General features: G+C 43.1%; 1 protein-coding gene across 1 annotated transcript in view; it reads right to left on the bottom strand.

The window, feature by feature from the left end:
* Positions 1 to 4,037: 4,037 nt before the first annotated feature.
* The window catches only part of LOC144772724 (mitochondrial ornithine transporter 1-like), a 54,413-nt gene continuing 39,586 nt past the window's right edge, over positions 4,038 to 18,864 (bottom strand). The window contains exons 6-7 of the mRNA XM_078657250.1: positions 12,119 to 12,277; positions 4,038 to 5,054 (exon numbers count right to left, since the gene is read on the bottom strand). Coding sequence (XP_078513376.1) covers positions 4,933 to 5,054; positions 12,119 to 12,277 — 281 coding nt within the window. The 3' untranslated portion in view covers positions 4,038 to 4,932. The remainder of the gene's footprint in view (positions 5,055 to 12,118; positions 12,278 to 18,864) is intronic.

The raw sequence follows: 18,864 nt of genomic DNA, 5'->3' as shown, positions 1-18,864 counted from the left end.
CTCCTCGCACGCTCATGACGAGCCCAGCTCGTCACGTAACATGCGTTTTTAAAAAACTCAGCGTACGGGCGGAATTCCGCCCGCACGCATGCGGTTAAGGCATTTGGGGGCATTTTTGCTTTCGCAAATGGGCAGATTTGCTTTTCCGATGCAGCAAACCTAATTTTGCAATTAGGTAACCGGTTACGGAATCACAAAATGTGTTTGCAATTCGGTATTAGGAAGGGGCGTGTTTAGGGCGTCCCTTCCTAATACCGAATCGCATCTGTATGTTTGAATGTTTTGTGACCGCATTTGCGGTCGCAAAACATTCGCATGTTACCACAACCCATTTGCAAATGGGAAAGGGTCCCCAAGAGACCCTTTCCCCTTTGTGAATGTTTGTAAAACCATTTTTAAGAGCAGGCAGTGGTCCCACGGACCACTGCCTGCTCTTTAACAATGAAAAGAAAACTTTTCATTTTTAGTTTTGTAAAGCATCTCGTTTTCCTTTAAGGAAAAACAGCTGCTTTCAAAAAAAGAAATTGCTTGATTTTAAAGCAATCACGCATATGGTGGTCTGCTGATCTCAGCAGGCCACCATCCTCGTGATTTTTGCAATTCCTAAGGGGTCGCAAATTTGTCTGCGAATCTGCCTGTTTGCAAACGCAAAAATTGCTTTACCACAACCCATTCGCAAATAGGAAGGGGTCCCCAAGGGAGCCCTTCCCCTTTGTGAATGTTTGTAAAACCATTTTTAAGAGCAGGCAGTGGTCCCACGGACCACTGCCTGCTCTTTAGAAAATAAAAAGAAAACTTTTCATTTTTAGTTTTGTAAAGCATCTTGTTTTCCTTTAGGAAAACGGGTTGCTTTCCCAAAAAAAAAAAAAGATTGCAATCACGCACATGATAGTCTGCTGATCTCAGCAGGCCACCATCCCCGTGATTTTAGCGATTCCTAGGGGGTCGCAAATTGCGACCTACCTCACTAATATTCATGAGGTAGGTCATTTGCGACCCTCTAGGAATCGGAAAAGGTGTACTATACACCTTCAGATATGGCATTTTGCAGTTTCCTAATTGTGGAACCTTGTGATTTGCAATTAGCGAATCGCAAATAACTATCTTGATACATCTGGCCCTACATTTCTTTGAGTCAGGATTTCTTTTCCCTATCCTTCTAAGGATGGGCATGCCCAGTCCTTTGTGGACTGGATTGGTCTGCTTTACACATCACCGAGAGCCAGGGTCTGGATCAATAATACCCTCTCTCTATTCATAACTATGTCTCTAGACATGAGACAGGGTGGCACTCTATCGCCAATCCTTTTTGCATTAACACTGGAGACACTTTCAAAAAGCTTGCCCCAGCATTACCCTGAACACGTCAAGACACACTAGCGGACATATTTTAATATCATTAAATCTGGATGATCTGACCTTCTGTCTCAGGAACCCTGGTTAGTGTTGTAACAGGATCATGATGGAATATATAAAAGGTAGTACCCTTTCCGGGATAATGGTCAACTGGAGTAAAGCGCACCTTTTCATGCTCACTGCCAACACAAATCACTTCATGGCAGATTTCCCTCTACGGTGGTGTATGGAATCTTTAAAGTACCTTGGGGTTTGGATTGACCGAGATGTGGATCTGATTGTACATGAGAATTACGGGGCGCCAATTAACAAGATTAAGGACCAAGTTGCACGTTGGATTTCTCTCCTGCTATTGTTAGCAGGTATGATAGGGTTTATGAAGATGGTAATGCTCTCAAAATAAATGTATTCTTTCATAAATATACCAAGGCCCCTTACAAAATCCTTCTTCAGTACACTTAATTCTCAGCTAACTAGGTTGGCATGGGTGGGCAAACAATGCAGAATTAAATAGAACACACCCACTCTTCCTTTTCATCGTGTCAAGGTTGAGGCTCACAACCTGGAATTATATTATCTGTGTGTGCAGGCTCATTTTGCTCTTTAATGGCACTCCTCATATCCATATATTCCACATCTATCAGTTGAACAAGATAGTGCTGCACTCACTCCACATTATATGCGAGTGATGGCCACCGTGTGTTCTGCACGTTCATGGAATGGTCTTGGCATTAAGGCCTGTCTGGCTAAAGTTGACTCCCTTTTTCTGCCCATTGACTTTTACCCAGTTCTACTGGTTAGCCTAGAACCAAAGTAAATTTCTCAATTGACTTCTCTAGGCCTGCAGTATCGGGCAGACCTGTACAATAATAGTATATCATGCTTGAAGGTATTAAAGGGACTTTGCCTTATAACTCTTTGAACATATTTTTATATTTCTGGCTCCAAGGGCCATGCTGGTCAAGCTTCCAAGATTTTCTCAAAGAGCCTGCCCCCTTACAGACCATGGGAACGCTGTTATCAGCCACCTCTCCTTATCATGCTATTCAGGAGGAGATAGCAGTGGTTGCATTGGCAGCTTGGGATGTCATTGTCCGTGGAGTGGTGGAAATTCTGGGTCTTCCAGAGGGGCCTTATCTCCTCTAGCTCTAGATTATGTATTATTCACTTTAAATCTCTGCAGCGAGCCTACTATACTTATAAGACTCTTTGGAAATATGACCTAAGAGATTATGCAAATTGTTCTGAATATGATGGGCCAGTCACAGGTTTTCTACACTCGGCCTGCACATGTGGCAAAATCCAGACATTTTGGTACAAGATACTGTCCACACTGTCAGATATGATTGGCTGGAGGGCCTGTAGATCCCAGAATTCGTCTCCTGGGGTGGACTGAAATCCCCCTCCCTTAACTGGAGATTTGTAGCACTGGCGCTTCTGCTGGCCAAATGGAAGGTGGTATGAAGTTAACTTGTGAAAAAAAGAAAATTTATGAATTTCTAAAAAATAAAAACTCTATACATTTATCTCGTGTGACGAACTGCTTGCTTATGGGGGAAATGTCTGTATTGTGAGTTCTTACCACAGCTAAAATAACAATAGGTCAGATAAGAGGTTTTGCTTATTGATTGACACCAATGTCAAGGCCTATAGATATATAGGACCCTTTAGACACTTACTTACTCACTTCCGTCCCGTGATATACCTACTTTTTAAATCAATAACGTATGATACAGATATGTTTTTTCTGTTGTTTGGTTAGTATTACATATGTATTAACTAGGAATGCCACTACCATACCACAAAATTCTGGATGGCTCTCCGGAATGACATAATATTTTGGTATTATATTGTTTTTGCATGCTTACACAATCTAATGTGTTATAGGTATCAGGGCCTCACTTTTGCAATGGGTGGTCTATCTATTGTTTTGCGACGGTCCCTTGACTATGGCAGCCCAATAGTTATGATGATACTTTTTCTTGGTGATAATATTGATAATGTTAACCCGAAAAAATAAAATATATAAGCTTATGCAATTCAGCTGTAAATGAGCCTTTTTAAAATCAATATTAAAACATACTTATGAAATGTGTGTAAGTGTTTTACTGCATATTAAGTGCTGATGTGCTAGGTACCCTTGTACATCTTATAAACGACTTTGATTTTCAAGGCTGCTTAGTACTGCATTTGTAAAGGTAACGTATTTCAATAAACAAAGAGAAGAGTTGTTTCAACGCGTTCTGAACAGTATTGCTCTGGGCTTAAAACCTACACTCTGCAAGTTATTGATATAATATTAAATGGCATGTGTTTCACTTTGTGCCAGTGTGATATCTGAAGGGAATCAAATAGTAATCAGTAACAACATGGTAATTGCAAGTTTTCAAAAGTAAATGGACTATGTATCCTGCATTTGGCGAGGCATTTTTCAAAGTACTTTATAATTCAAACTGCAAATATTTCTGTTCTTTATTCATACTAGGACTTTATAAAGCTATCATGAGCACTTTCTATCAGCACCCTTATTAAAACTTCCCCCTTAAGAGCACATTTAGAGGAAAGAAGCTGCAGTATCACACTCAAGGTGGTTTTGAGAAAGGCTTCGACCTACGGTGACATGCACACAGTACTACTACAAGACCATATTAAAGTACTTACTTCCCTAAGAAAGGGAGGTTAAAAAGACTCATGATAGATCCCGAATGAGGTTAAAATAAACAGGCACTGTAAAATACTAATTAGCACAAAATAGTGTGCAGATTATAACGTTTACTGTGCTTGTAATATTGTTATTAAAATGATACTAATCAGAAATGGTACATTATTTGACAGCTAGTCAACTATAGGAAACAACCAACATCCATTGAGTCAAAGAATGCAAACAGAACTTACCATTCTGGTAATGGAATTTCTTTTCAGAGTTTTTTTCATATATAGTTAAATTAGTACTAACATATATTTATATTTTCAAAATATATTTCTTTGAACAACGAACATGCTAAAGAAATTGGTCTTTCTCTTTTAAATAAGAGGATTTTATTTTACGTACAGAAACAGCTACTAAAGTCTCTGTAAACAATGGATTTTAGCTACTTGATCTGTAAGGAATGAGCTTAAAGAATCTGAGATCCATCAAATGGAACCACATATCTTCACTGAAAAAGGTTAAGGAGATATATCCCTTGCTGTCTGCGAAACAACAAAGGTGAACATGAATTGTCTGTCAACTATATTTGATGGAAGGATTGCGAATGGATTCCCAATTGCAGTGAAAGAAAAACTATTGAGGTAAAAATGTGTATTCTTAAAGCATAGGTATAGATGTCTCGCAAGCCAATTCAGACAATCCTCAATCCACTAGAGGGATTTAAAAGCTTAAACAATATGGAAAATGGAATAGTAGTAGATAGTTAAAAGTTTTCAGAGTTCAATTAAAATATTGAAAAATGTAACAGCTTTATAAAATCCATGTGGCTTAAAACCCAAAAATATCCCTTGGAGTGGAAATTTGTGATCAAGAGTTGGCAGTCACTTCTCCTCCTCAACTGGTCTCTGCAGTGGCGAAAAGGCCCTTCAAGTATCGAAGTGGTTCATCATCATTCTCCGACTGTACTCGTAGGCTAAAAACAGTGCTCCATTGGCTGGGAATGCTCGTATCATTGTAGGCGTCAATCCAGAATACAGGGCAGGAATTCCTGCAAAATTAAGCAGAACCATTAATCTGCAGGTGATCACCAAAATTAATCTGACTCAGGAAAAGTTAGCTGAATCAGAAAATACATTGATAGTCTCATGAACACAAGCACAACCTCCAAATGAGTTTGTTTATATCTTATGATATGATAACTAGTGTTTTACAATAATGTTGAAGCCTATACTCTAATATGAATTATTTTATGTTAGTACAGTGCTCTATACAATGGACAGAAAATTCAAAACAAGTGAGAGAAATGTGGTCGGATTGCCAATAATGGGCAAAACTATTTTTTTTCTCTAAACACCACTGAAATGGCAGTCTATAAAATGCCAAACATTTTTCATGGTGCTGCGACATTTCACCAGTACCCCATGCACGTGCCTGGAGTGAGTCTGGTCTTACATAGGGATTTAAATCCCATAACACTGAGGAGCTGCGTTTGAGGTGTGAGGTAACAGGATGTCAGCATAAAAGGTGTTGGGTGATGAGTTCTATCACACCAAGGATGCTTTGAATGTGAGAGATGGAAATATATCCTCAATCTGGTGGAACATTTCCAGGACCTCCTTAATGTGACAGCAGTTCCATCATGTTGCCTGACTTAGTGGATCTGTCCACACAGAGATTTCTCCAAAGGCGACTCCGAAGATGCGGACTGAGGATTTCTAGAGAAAAAAAGCTGCAAATCTGTGGAAGGGATGCCTAAATGAGGCAGACCATCCGCTGCCAGCGACTGGTGGCCCACTCAACCCGACTCTGAATGAGTCTCCAAGCCTTCATCTGTCTTCTACATACCCTTAGAAACACATCTCTAAATGTCCTCTGTTTTTCAACACCGTTTTTTCAAGCTTATCTCTGTAAATATTTCACAGACTGGAATTATTAGTCCTTCCTCACCATTCGGGACCTCTGGGTCCTCTTTCCTTTGCCTCAGACCACTAGTTCTTCATCAACCTGCCTCCTGTCCCTCTTATTCCTTTCCTGGGTCCATTAGTTCTTTAGAACCTCTGCCATCAACAGACCTCAGGACTCCCCAATTCGGCTATATACACTGGACACTGGGCATTAACATCTTTAAAAAATAAGGCAGTACCTTTTATTTTTCTGAACCTATAAGTCCTTGAAACCACTGCTGACACTACCTCAGATGCCCCCGAGCACTGACAAAAAGAACGAGCTATTGCAGTTTGCTCCGTCTTTGAAGAAACCAAAACTAACAACAAAGGCATGTAACTATTCTTTAGGTGACTATCCTGGCTGACCCATAACACCAGAAATGCCACAATACATTACCTTCCGATACCTCTATACCACCCCTGTCACGGTAAACAGTGGCCTCCAACATATTTCTCCAAGCAGAGATGCGCAGAGCACATTTTATGTATCATTATTAATGTTTAATCAAGAGATATACACATTACTATCTATAAATACAGATATCATGTAGTTTTAAGCTGATTGGTAAAAATAAGGTCACACAGCTAGTCTTAAAACAATTGCACTACAGGAAATGCTTGCGTATTCCATTACTGCTTTCATAATGTCATTTCACTGCACTACATGGCAGAAATATGTAGATCATTTCATAGTTTACCAAGTTTCAAAGTACTACATGTTACACCATACTCAGCTCAGAACCATATTCAAGGGAACTACCATCTATGGAGGCCAGGGGTCTGACTCATCAACATGTTTTTAAGTGATCTTTTGCTAACTTGTATTAGCTGTAGTCTCCCTTTCCATTTTGATTTTTTCTGCATTCGCCCACTTCTGTAAATCCCTCAGCCATTACTCGTCGGCAACAATCTCAAAGTAAGTATACTAATTACCTTGCCACTAATTACTTTTATTAACCATACTCTCCAGTTCTCTTGCAATCCTTTCCATACTTGCCCAGGTCTAGGGAATGTCAAAGGCACAATTAACCAACTAAGCAAAATTTAAAGGGGTGGCCAACCTTCTGGCCCCAAGCGTCATCCATCCATACCAGGCGCAGCAATTTTCCAATGAAGTCCTTCCTATAGACTGCAGACCACTCCCTCATGTCCCACTCACAGCATGTGGTTTTGTGAATCTAAAATATTTCAGCAACAGGCATACACATGAACAACTGTGCTACTGAAATCTCCTGTCACCCACCCATGTACCATCAGAAGCATATGTAAGAGGACGTATCATACTTGTAATGCCCTCCTTTATAGTTTTCATGTATTGATGAGTTTTTTAATACAATATAATAATCTCACAGTCTCTACTTATTTCAATAGTGGATAAATCAATGGAAGTGATAAGTGGAAATGTTATCAAACTACTCGATCAATGGATTAAATCAATTTTTGACACACACATCCCTTCTTCCCTGTGCCCAATTAGTGAGCGATTTTATTACCAACCTCAATCTGTCTTCCATTGTACGGAACAGCAATGGAATTAAACACTACATAAACATACCCGGATAAGTTAATAAATATTCAATAATTTTTCCCATTTTCGTCCTATATAGCATCATTATTCTTAGTAATTAATTCATGGACAGTGATGCACAGCCAGAAACCAACTGTACATTGGGGCTTAAAAAACGTGTCTTTAGGCATGTATAATAGACTATGGTATTATTTTTTCATGAATCCCGTTGGGCTCTTCCAATCTACAGCCTAACTTATAGGGAAGATAGCATGAGCAAATGATTGCCGTGTAAAGCATTGGCAACCAAACTCGCTGTTGGACAATGGAAATTAAAACGAATAAATAATCACAACCAAAGGTAAAGCATCCTTTGTGCTTATCCTAGATATACCAAACAGAAACAGGATTGGATTCAAAAACATTTAGCAGCAAGTCAGATAGAGTGCCGACTAACATTTAAACTTTGCACAGATTTCAAAAATTCTGGGGATTCCCAAAAACTCTGGATCACAAATCGAAATCGGTCTAAATCTTAGATTTTAATGCATACTCCTCAAATTTGAAGATGGTTATTTAGACATCCGTCATCTTTAATGGCAGTTCACTTCAGCTTGGGCCGACATCCTTTATCTGAAATAGAAATTTCTCCAAAGCAAAATAGGGCCAGATTTAGGTCTTGGCGGTACAACTGCCAGCCGGCTACGACGGTGGTCCCAAGTACTCTGTCAAGATGATGGCGGTCCGCCCGCTCTATTTTGATGTATGCTAGCTGAATCTACATCCAAGTTGACAGTGTTTCACGCTGCATACGCGGCTTACAGCTGCCAACGTGGTGGACTCCTCTGCTGGTGAACTCCACTTAGTCGCCAACAGGGCGGCAGGATTGCGCCAAGCCTATTTAGATTTCATAGCTGTGCTGATGGTGTTCTAACGTGTTACAAAAAAGGGGGTTAAACCCATATAGTCACGGGGACCTGGGCGCTATGTGGTACATATGTGGAAGGGTCCCCGTAAGGTATGTACCAGATGGTGTTCTAACAGCGGGTTGCCAATGAAGTGAGTCCATGGTCAACATTGGAATACTCCTGTCGCTGTAGGCTGGATGCTAGCATCACACACCTGATGTGTTTTGGCTAATTGTTTGCACCTCCATACCACGCTATAAAACACAATACATTGCAGACGTTGATCCTTTGCCATTCCACAGCACCACAACATTTGACATCGAGGCACAGACCTATAGGCTTTGACAGTGCTTATTTTTCTCTCCAGGCGGCTGAGGGGCATGAGCAAAAGCCATCTTGGAATGATTTTTCTTAAAGCAAAAGAAAACTAATTTCTGCATTGCAGCTGTACATGCACATACAGGTGCACGGGCGATCCTGAAATGATTTTTGGTTTGTTTTAAGAAAAATCTTTACAAAATGGCCACTGTGTGTACACAGATATATATGGTGGCCATGTTAGAGTTGCAATTTCTTTGCTTAAAGAAAAAATCATCCTAAAATGGCTGCTGCACATGAATATGCATGCATGATGGCACCTTAGAATCATTTTTCTAAAAGAATGAGAGTGTAGGGACTTGGGACAAGCAGGTGCTAAAGGGGTCAATTTTCTTTTTACTGAAAAGAGTGGGAAATGAGAGGGAGGCAAAGCTGTCAATAACACACAGCAGTGGAAGGACTGATGTCAGCAGTGTAATCTTACAACTCGTCAAGTCCAAACACAGTGAAACTGAAAGGCTCTTTGGGTCAGACAAACATAGCATATGGTGGAAAGCCATTGATCAGGTGCAGGGAACTGAGGCAGACTAAAAGTCATCCAATCATCTCCCAGTTGCCAACAGCCAGCAAAAGCTGTCTATAGGTGATACCTTAAAAAATACACATAAGAAACAATATAAATATATTTTCACACACGGTACCTGAACAATGTGATTATAACAGTAAACAATTATTTGGACAAAAAAAGAACTCATTGTTTACTTCAGGTTGACTGCTGCACACAATTTGATTGTTCCTAAAGGTTACACTAAATCCAATTGCTTTAATACAAAACAAATGGGAAATGTAAATACACTCACTGGGCCAATACATCCAGTGGATAAAGAAGATACAAAGGTGGAACATTACATATATGTCAGTGTTATAGAATTTGACAGATGTTGAGCACTGACACTTTAAATTTGCTGATTTTGTACACCTATATCTGGTACTGTTTTATGCTCAGTAAATCTGCCTCAGCAGATAACTGCATGTGTCTTTAAATCAATGTTGAAATGCACTTCTGAAATGCCATTCCCTGATGTTGTATCTTGTTATAATATTTAGATTTATCTAGGACAAATGAAATTAATTCCATATACAATGTTACTAGATCATGGTGGTTGAATGTTGGGTGGTTTTTGTAGTTAATGGCCCAGTTGTTCTTTTAGATTGCCTGGTGTGATATATGTAGTGGCCCCTTTAAAAGGGACAGTTTGTTTTTTGTTTTGCTCTCTCTCGCTTTCTCTCTCCATCGCTGTCTCTCAATATCTCTCTCCAGCTGAAAAATGTTAAAATGCTAAACCTACCGGAGCTGTGCCGCTTGTCTCTTTGAGTCCCAGTTCAGTGCAAACACTGAGGAAGGCATCCAGCTGAAGCGTGTCTGTTTGCCTGAATAAATAAAAGCAGGTCTCTGCTTCATTTCTGAATAATTTATGCATCACTCTATGCCTGCAAGAGTGTTGTTTTGACTTCTACTGGGTGCACCCTTGTGTCTGGACAAAGCTAATCCTCTCCGAAGAGCTATAATGATAGTGAAACATGTGTCAGGGGTTGCTTTTATTCATTTCAAGTTGGTTTGGATAGTATTTTACCAATCTAAGGCTGTAATGCTGTACCTGGAGTAGTAAATGGCTTTTGTCATTTTACAGCTTGGCATGGATAGCACTGTGCTAATCCTATGCTTAAAGACTTTGCTGTAGAAACAGCAAAATACATTGTCCCTTTTTATATCGGTGTGGATGGCACTGTGCTAACCCTATGCTTAAAAACTTTAATAGAAAAGCAAACATTTGAGGTGAGCAAATTTACAGTGTCGCTGGTGTTGCAGGGTGCTCTATACAGCAGCTGCTCTCCACCTAAACCTGGGAACTACCCAGAGTGCTCTGCTTCTTTTTTGCATAATTTATGGGTCACTCTATGCCTGCAAGGGTATTGTTTATATATAATAAATCGGTTTATTTATTATGAAAATAAAAGACTGGAAGAAAATATGTAATAGGGTGCTGCTCTCTGCCCCATACACAACTCACCGAGGCATTCCCTCCTGTTCACCTGCTCAAATATATAAACATTTCCTAGTGCAGTTTTGCCCTCTCTGACCTCATTCTGGGCTACTCAACCCAAGTGCACCACTTCCGTTATTTAGAAGAAAGGACAGATCAGTCAATGTTTTGGCAACGTTATGCAGAGCCAATTCCAAGTGCTCTACAAAGACGGTTTTTCGCTGGTATTTACATAGCTATAGAAGGCAGTGGAGACAGCGGGTGGCAGTGCCACTGTGTGGCTCAACTGTCCATCATTTACCTTGGGTCCATGCAGAACAGGGTTAGGCAATCAAAGACAGCAAGGGTTGTGGGTCAGCAACCCCATTCCATGCCTGTGGAGGGGGTCCAGAGGAAGATTGGAAAATCTGCCATTGTACCACTTTCCAGTGCTGTGATGCGAAAGTAGCCGAAAACAATAATTTAATTATTTTATGGATGTTATGTCACAGCCATGAATAAAAGTAAATTGAAAAATCTGTTCACAATAACAGCTTTTCCCAATGGAACCTCTACACATAGGTAGCTGTGAATAATGGGAATGATTTCCGCCAAGGGGTTCCGAATAACATGAAATGGGTCTGTAATGTGACCTAGAACCCTCAGGTGAAAAATATCCTTTTTATTCATAGTACCTTCTACAATTTTATGTGGGTTCTAGGCTTTTGAATTGTGTTATCTTAAATAAAGAAAATTATTATTGACTGAAGGCGACAGGCTCCTGCTCCAGTACTGAGCATTGCTACCCCACAACAGTGGAAAACAAGCTTTGTTTCTCACTGTTGTGACACAATCAGTGCTTAATTTGAGTCAGTGGTTTCCGGTACTCTGCACCAGCACTTTGTCGTCAACACCAGCACTTATGGCGGTGTTTGTCTAATTTAGAGATGAGCATACCAACAGCTGTTAATTCCTTATACATTCAAAATGACTGATACCTGCCTCCAAAGCCATTCTTATATCTTTGGGGACCCGGAATAGTCTGAATTGTCACACTTGTAGGATTGTGATAGTTAGTAGTGGTGTTGGTAGTGTTGTAGGCAGCGCTGTCCGGGGCAATGCGTGGTCAAGCTGACGAAGGCCCTGCCACATTTTTTTTTTTTACAAATTGAGCTCTAGACATAATAGTAATGAATAACAGCATTCTGAAAAATCTGTTCAGTATATTGGAAAGATTTGGGACCAATATGTAAGACATAGGTCTAAGATAGAAGAATAATGGTGGGAAAAGTCAAGGAATCTAAAAATGGTTGGCCTCAACTGCAGGGTTGCATAAAAAAGTGAGCAAAAAACTCATTAAAAACAATATAGTCAGAGATATGAATAATGTACATTAAAAAAAATATTACCTTCATACTTCACAATGCCTGCAAATGTTTTCATGAAGCCTGCTTGTTTCCCCGCCATGGATAGGACTTGGATTCTAGACTTGACACAGTCGATTGGATACACAGCAAGCCACAGGGCAGCACCTCCAAACCCGCCACTTAGCATTAATGGAACAGGACCTATGGAAATAATTAACATTTGTACAGAGAGTACAGATCATTATTGTTGAGTCACAGATTAGCTTGGCTTCATTGGTTAACCCCCCCCCCCAAAAAAAAACCTGCTGATCACATTTTAGCAAAATCACACAAATTATATAGGGGAAGCAAGGTGGAAGTATGGAAAAAGTGGTAAGAGGTGAGAGCTACTGGGGGTTCCTTCCCTGGTATTAAGGGGCCTGAAACACAAAAGGCCAGCACAGTTGACTTTGCAAATACAAATATCCCTATTCGTAATGCTTCAAAGTACACTTGATTCGTAATTGGCATTATAAAATTCAATATACACACTGCAAACTCTTGCAAGTTGCAAGGGTAACGGGATCACCCCGGCGAGTTCCGAATACACATATGCTTTGAGACTGCTTATGCGTTCTCAGGACATGGAATGTTTACCAAGGAGAAGAGGTAACCATTTGCAAAATTTAAGGTGTCAATATCTGACAGATGGGAAAGGGCCACCATTCATGCACACTGTGAATAGAAAGCAGTGATTATTTTAAGCCAGTGGTTTCCAGTGTTCAGCACCGGCACATAATAGTCAACACTGAGGCTTGTAACAGTCTGCCACATGGTGGCACTGCCTGTCTAATTTAAAGATGAGCATAACAGCAGTGGCAGCTGGTGACACTTACACGTGGTGAGGCATAAAAGTTACGGGGTGAGTGTTACATATCGAGCAAGCCTTATTGACATAAAGGGGTCTTAGTGGGCGGGAGGTTCTCCCCAAAATGAAAACTTTGAGAAAAAAAAGAGGGTAAATGGAGCATTTTAATTGTTGTAGGACCACTGCAGACTCCATGGGAGAACAGATTGATAGACCCGAGGCAGTTACTATCAGCATCCACAGGCCCACAATGAAATCTGCACATGAAGGAAGAAGGCAGGGCTGGAAGAATGGCAGGAATACATTAACTTTTGACACCCAGCAGATAGACTACCATAGTCAGGGACATTGTATATATTGTTACAGTTTAAAATACACAGATCATTTCAATATTATTTTTTCATAAGTCATTATAGAAAAAGAAAATAATTATTGGGAAGCCAAAGAAACACCTCCGCAAAACGAAAATGTATCAATGCCCTTCCAAGTTGTTCTGTCTATATGCAAATGAAACGGTGTGCACACGCTACACAGTTGAGTTGTACTCAATGGTGGCTGGCATCTACCGGGAGCACAGAAAATAAAATGTTAAATTATAACTTACTTGAATGCGACGCAATGTCCTCCTCCTGTGTCCTATTCTCTCCACCGGAACTGAAAGCAAACTCTCTTAACTTATCAGGGAATGCTCTCATGCAGCATGAGAGCAGTGCCCTGATTGGTGGGCGAGGCCTCACTTGGTGCTTCACAGCACTATTGAGGCTTTGGCTTGCTCTAACCCAGCTGTCTTAAGAGTGCTGGGTTAGTGGTGTTTAAAGTGCGCATGTGTGGCTTGCCATCTCAAGATGTGCGGCCAAAAAGACATGCACACTTTAAACAGTGCCATACCAGCCCATCCTTCTTCTTGCTGAGTGACATGCTGCTGTCACTCAGCAACGGCCCACCCCCGTCCGATACTCTGTTAAGGGAGTGGGAAAAAAAAAATGGTAATAAATTACCATTTTACTTTTCAGGGGTTCTGGGTGTTTTTAAGTGGGGCGACGCTCCTCCGCTCCAATGGAGGAGCCAGCCCTGGGGTGCTGCTCGGTTGCTTCTTGGTTTCTGTACGCAGTCAGACTGTCACCCACTTAAAGACCAAGCAAGAAGAGATCACTGCAAATAATACCCACCATAGACCTGCGTGTAAAACCACAAGCAACGGAGTGCAAAAGGTGCACATGGAAATGGATGCGCCGGCACGGAATGAATTGAAATCACTGAAACGTTAGGACCATTTCCTGGACATAGGAAACTGCTGCAGTTATCAGTATTTCATGAGTTTTGCTGCTTAGAAATGCTAAAAGTGACAGAATATTGCGCTCTGTTGAATATTTACGCAGACGCACCCTGAGGCACAGTCAAACACGTTAGTTTACACAAGGCTGGGTGCCTACCTTGCACCGTATACGCCCCCCTAACAGGACAGAGTTACCGGTTCTTGCTTTGAGCGTTAATGGCACACATCATTATTCCGCTAACGCACTCATGATTGTGGTATATATGAAAATCCAAAGCAATGCTTTCCAAAATGTAAACAAAAAGGCAGAATCTAACTCACACTATGAAATGCCTCATAATTAGGCAACTAAAGAAAAGAAACCCTCGCTCCCTCCCAGCGCAGGCCACAGCTGTAATGTAGTTTTTTTAAAAAATCTCTTTATTGGCATTTTTGCACATTGACATTTACATAAGTGTAAGCAGGGGCGGCTCCTCCATTAGGGCGGAGAAGAGTTGCCCCACTGCATTCTCATTTTACGAGAAGCAGAAACATACAATGGTATTTTAAATACCATTTTATGTTTCTGCTTCTCGTGCTTTGAAAAAGCAGAATGGTATGCCTGGTTGGTGGCGGGCGGGTCGGGGAGGAGTGGCTTGCCCAGCGCTGTGGGCCCTGACTGTTTGCCAGTCATTCACACTCCGCATTTCTCTATGAAGGCTGCATGTAGCCTACATGGAGGAAATGGCTGCCCGGCTTGGCGCCATCCACACCAATCACAACGCTGCCATTGCAGTGTTGTGATTGGCTTAGGGGAGGGGCAGGAGGATGCCTGCTTCCTGTTCCTGCCACAGGCAGGAGAACAGGAAAGCAGCAGGAAAACGCAGGTGTGGGACCCGGCCAGGAGCGGAGGCAGCGCGGGACCCGGTAAAATAAGTTTTTATTTTTTAAATCCCCCCCTGTGACCTTCCCTGTTCGACCCCAACCCCCACGAGTCATGCGAGCTGCGACTGTGTAAGGGCATCAAGGAAACATTGATCCTGTCTTATTCAGCTGTCTGTGTGGCTCACTGGTTAGAAGCAGCAGACCCTGAAGCAGAGATCGGCCTGGGACCAGGGTTCAATTCCCGACGCGGGAGGGTCTTGGGTCAATGTCCGCGGACTCGATAACTCTCGCCGAGGTGCCTACGCTAACCATGGGTCCCACTCTGCAACTCTGGGCAATAGCTTGCTTAATCTCCACAACGGCCCCATCAGCGCCGGGGATGCCTGGGTTCACCTTGGAGGAGCCCAGGAGGGACCATCTCACAGGGAAAGCCAGGACGGGTTCCCCAGCGGTATACAGCACCAGGACACTCCGAGATGGAGTAACAGTGTGCTTTACAAGTACACTTACCTTTACCTTTAAATACGCAGAATCTTCCAGGACATTACCAACTAGCCAGACAGTAGTTTTCAATAATTAGAACATCATAACACAGCTCGGTACCCTTGTCCCACATTATGTATTGTGGGAGTTAAATCAATCGCCAAATTACAGACATCATAGCAAAGAACTAAAAACAGACACACAACATGCTTAGGAGCGAACAAACCACCTAACATGGCATCCAGGGGTTCTTTATGTGAAGTAGAGCTTCAGGTTCAGTAGTAATCTGACAGTGGTGGCTCTTTATCATGTGGGGGTGTCCAGGACTACAATGGGATTGAGGAGGGAGTCACACTGATACTAAATTGGCTTCTCCAACTCATCCTATTTCAGTACCCAAAGGAGTACTTTTAGGGTTCTCCCATGTCTGCTCCCCATTATGGTTTTCGATAGACGGATTCTCCATGCCATCTATTATCCAGCCGTCTCATGCTCGCAACACTTTTGACCACAACCCTGCTATCAGATGTTGCCACATCCCTTGGGCATCTTCCCTCATAAAAGCTCTTTCCTCCGCCCAGCCCCAAATTTCAAAGTACCGTTCCCAGGATATCACCGTGGGGCCCAAGCTCACCTTCCTTCAGAGGGCAATATGTCTTCACTCAAGGACCAAAACCAGGTCCCAAAACTTAGGGCCCACCTTCCTAGATCTAGTTCTGGGGAAGAGTCCCAGAAGACAGACCCCCGCTGTACAGGGCAGTGATCACGCCAGTACCTTGTTAAGGATCACTATATTTGTGAGGCAATAGTCTCACATTTTGGGACATCCCACACCATATGGGCAAGCCCAGCATCCAGTGCACTACATCTCGGACACTGCTGTTCTACATTCCCATGCATAATGCTGAGCCTATGTAGGGTGAGATAGGTCATATGCAGGAAATGAAATTGTATACATTTAAAGTTAGTATTCCTAGAGACCCTCTTCGAGCTACCCAGGGCCCTGCCCCAGTCCGCCTCTTTCAGTTCCCTATCCAGAAGGGATCCCCACTTCTCCTTGGTGTGTTCCAGGGGCTTTGTAGTCCTCTCCATTGGAACCCTGTATAGCCATTTTACCAGGTGATGTGCTGACCCTAGTGTCACTATTGCTTGAAGGACCGCATGCGTTTCCGGTTCCTGCCCGCCCCCACGCTGCAGAGCTACGAAGGTCCCCACCAGGGCATGGTAATGCAAAAACTGACCAGGAGAGAGATCTTAGTGTGCGAGGAAGTCCTCCAACGGGATTAAACTCCCCATTTTGGAAACAGTCCCTAGCTGTCAGAATGCCTGTCGCTGACCAATCCAGCAGCTGATGTGCCATGAATGGGAAGTGGTTATCACCATGTGGAAGCCACACCAATGGGAGGTCTGTTGCATAAAGGGGAGTACCCGCTGTGCCTCGGATACAACTGTAAAAACAACAATTGATGGACAGAATGCAGAACAATGTCATATATACATTCGCCCCAGTAAAGAGATCTGGGCCTAAATCCATCGTTTTTTTGCTCACCACACCACCCCAATTCAGACATGGCCATATGCAAATCAGCCTTGACCCTGTGCCTCATGGGAACAGTCCAGCCCGAACTGCCAAGCCATGTCTTCCTTGGACCGGAATCAAGCATCCAAGGACCGGTTTCTGGCTATCAGCCGTCTTCAGCCAGGATAGCTTGACTCCAGTGGTGTGGAGAGCACGGAACTCACGTCTGAGCATACCCATCCCACTCGGGGTGACAAATGCAAAAACAATTGATGGACAGAATGCAGAACAATGTCATACATTCACCCCAGTACAGAGATCTGGGCCTAAATCCATCGTTTTTTTGCTCACCACACCACCCCAATTCAGACATGGCCATATGCAAATCAGCCTTGACCCAGTGCCTCATGGGAACAGTCCAGCCCGTGACTGGGTGTGAGGGTTTGATTGGTTCAGATGCTCCGTCCATCACCACCCCCTTTTGTACCGCTTTGGCCGCCATAAGTGTGGCAGGGTATGCTAGACGTGAGTCCCTTGCTCACTTTGCCACTGGATTCAAGCAAGCCGGGCTGAAGACGGCTGTAATGCCAGAAACCGGTCCTCGGAAGCTTGTTTCCGGTCCAGGGAAGGCATGGCTAGGCAGTTCGGGCTGGACTGTTCCCATGGGGCACAGGGTCAGACTGATTTGCATATGGCCATGTCTGAACTGGGGTGGCAGAGTGGGCTAAAGAACGCTGATGGATTAAACCCAGATCTTTTGACTGGGTGTGAGTGTTTGATTGGTTCAGATGCTCCGTCCATCACCACCCCCTTTTGTACCACTTTGGCCGCCATAAGTGTGGCAGGGTATGCTCAGACGTGAGTTCCTTGCTCACTTTGCCACTGGATTCAAGCAAGCCGGGCTGAAGACGGCTGCAATGCCAGAAACCGGTCCTCGGAAGCTTGTTTCCGGTCCAGGGAAGGCATGGCTTGGCAGTTCGAGCTGGACTGTTCCCATGGTGCAAAGGGTCAGACTGATTTGCATATGGCCATGTCTGAACTGGGTGGCAGAGTGGGCTAACGAACGGTGATGGATTAAACCCAAATCTTTTGACTTGGTGTGAGTGTTTGATTGGTTCAGATGCTCCGTCCATCACCACCCCCTTTTGTTCTGCTTTGGCCGCCATAAGTGTGGCAGGGTATGCTCAGACGTGAGTCCCTTGGTCACTTTGCCACTGGATTCAAGCAAGCCGGGCTGAAGACGGCTGTAATGCCAGAAACCGGTCCTCGGAAGCTTGTTTCCGGTCCAGGGAAGGCATGGCTTGGCAGTTCTGGCTGGACTGTTCCCTTGGGGCACAGGGTCAGACTGATTTGCATATGGCCATGTCTGAACTGGGGTGGCAGAGTGGGCTAAAGAACGGTGATGGATTAAACCCAGCTCTTTTGACTGGGTGTGAGTGTTTGATTGGTTCAGATGCTCCGTCCATCACCACCCCTTTTTGTACCGCTTTGGCCGCCATAAGTGTGGCAGGGTATGCTCAGACGTGAGTCCCTTGCTCACTTTGCCACTGGATTCAAGCAAGCCGGGTTGAAGACGGCTGTAAAGCCAGATACCGGTCCTCGGAAGCTTGTTTCCGGTCCAGGGAAGGCATGGCTTGGCAGTTCGGGCTGGACTGTTCCCATGGGGCACAGGGTCAGACTGATTTGCATATGGCCATGTCTGAACTGGGGTGGCAGAGTGGGCTAAAGAACGGTGATGGATTAAACCCAGATCTTTTGACTGGGTGTGAGTGTTTGATTGGTTCAGATGCTCCGTCCAT

The sequence above is a fragment of the Lissotriton helveticus genome, chromosome 8, assembly GCF_964261635.1.
Source record: "Lissotriton helveticus chromosome 8, aLisHel1.1, whole genome shotgun sequence".
NCBI classification, from domain to species: Eukaryota; Metazoa; Chordata; class Amphibia; order Caudata; family Salamandridae; genus Lissotriton; species Lissotriton helveticus.
The sequence above is the reverse complement of the archived record's forward strand: the minus strand, read 5'-3'. Positions and strand labels throughout refer to the sequence as shown.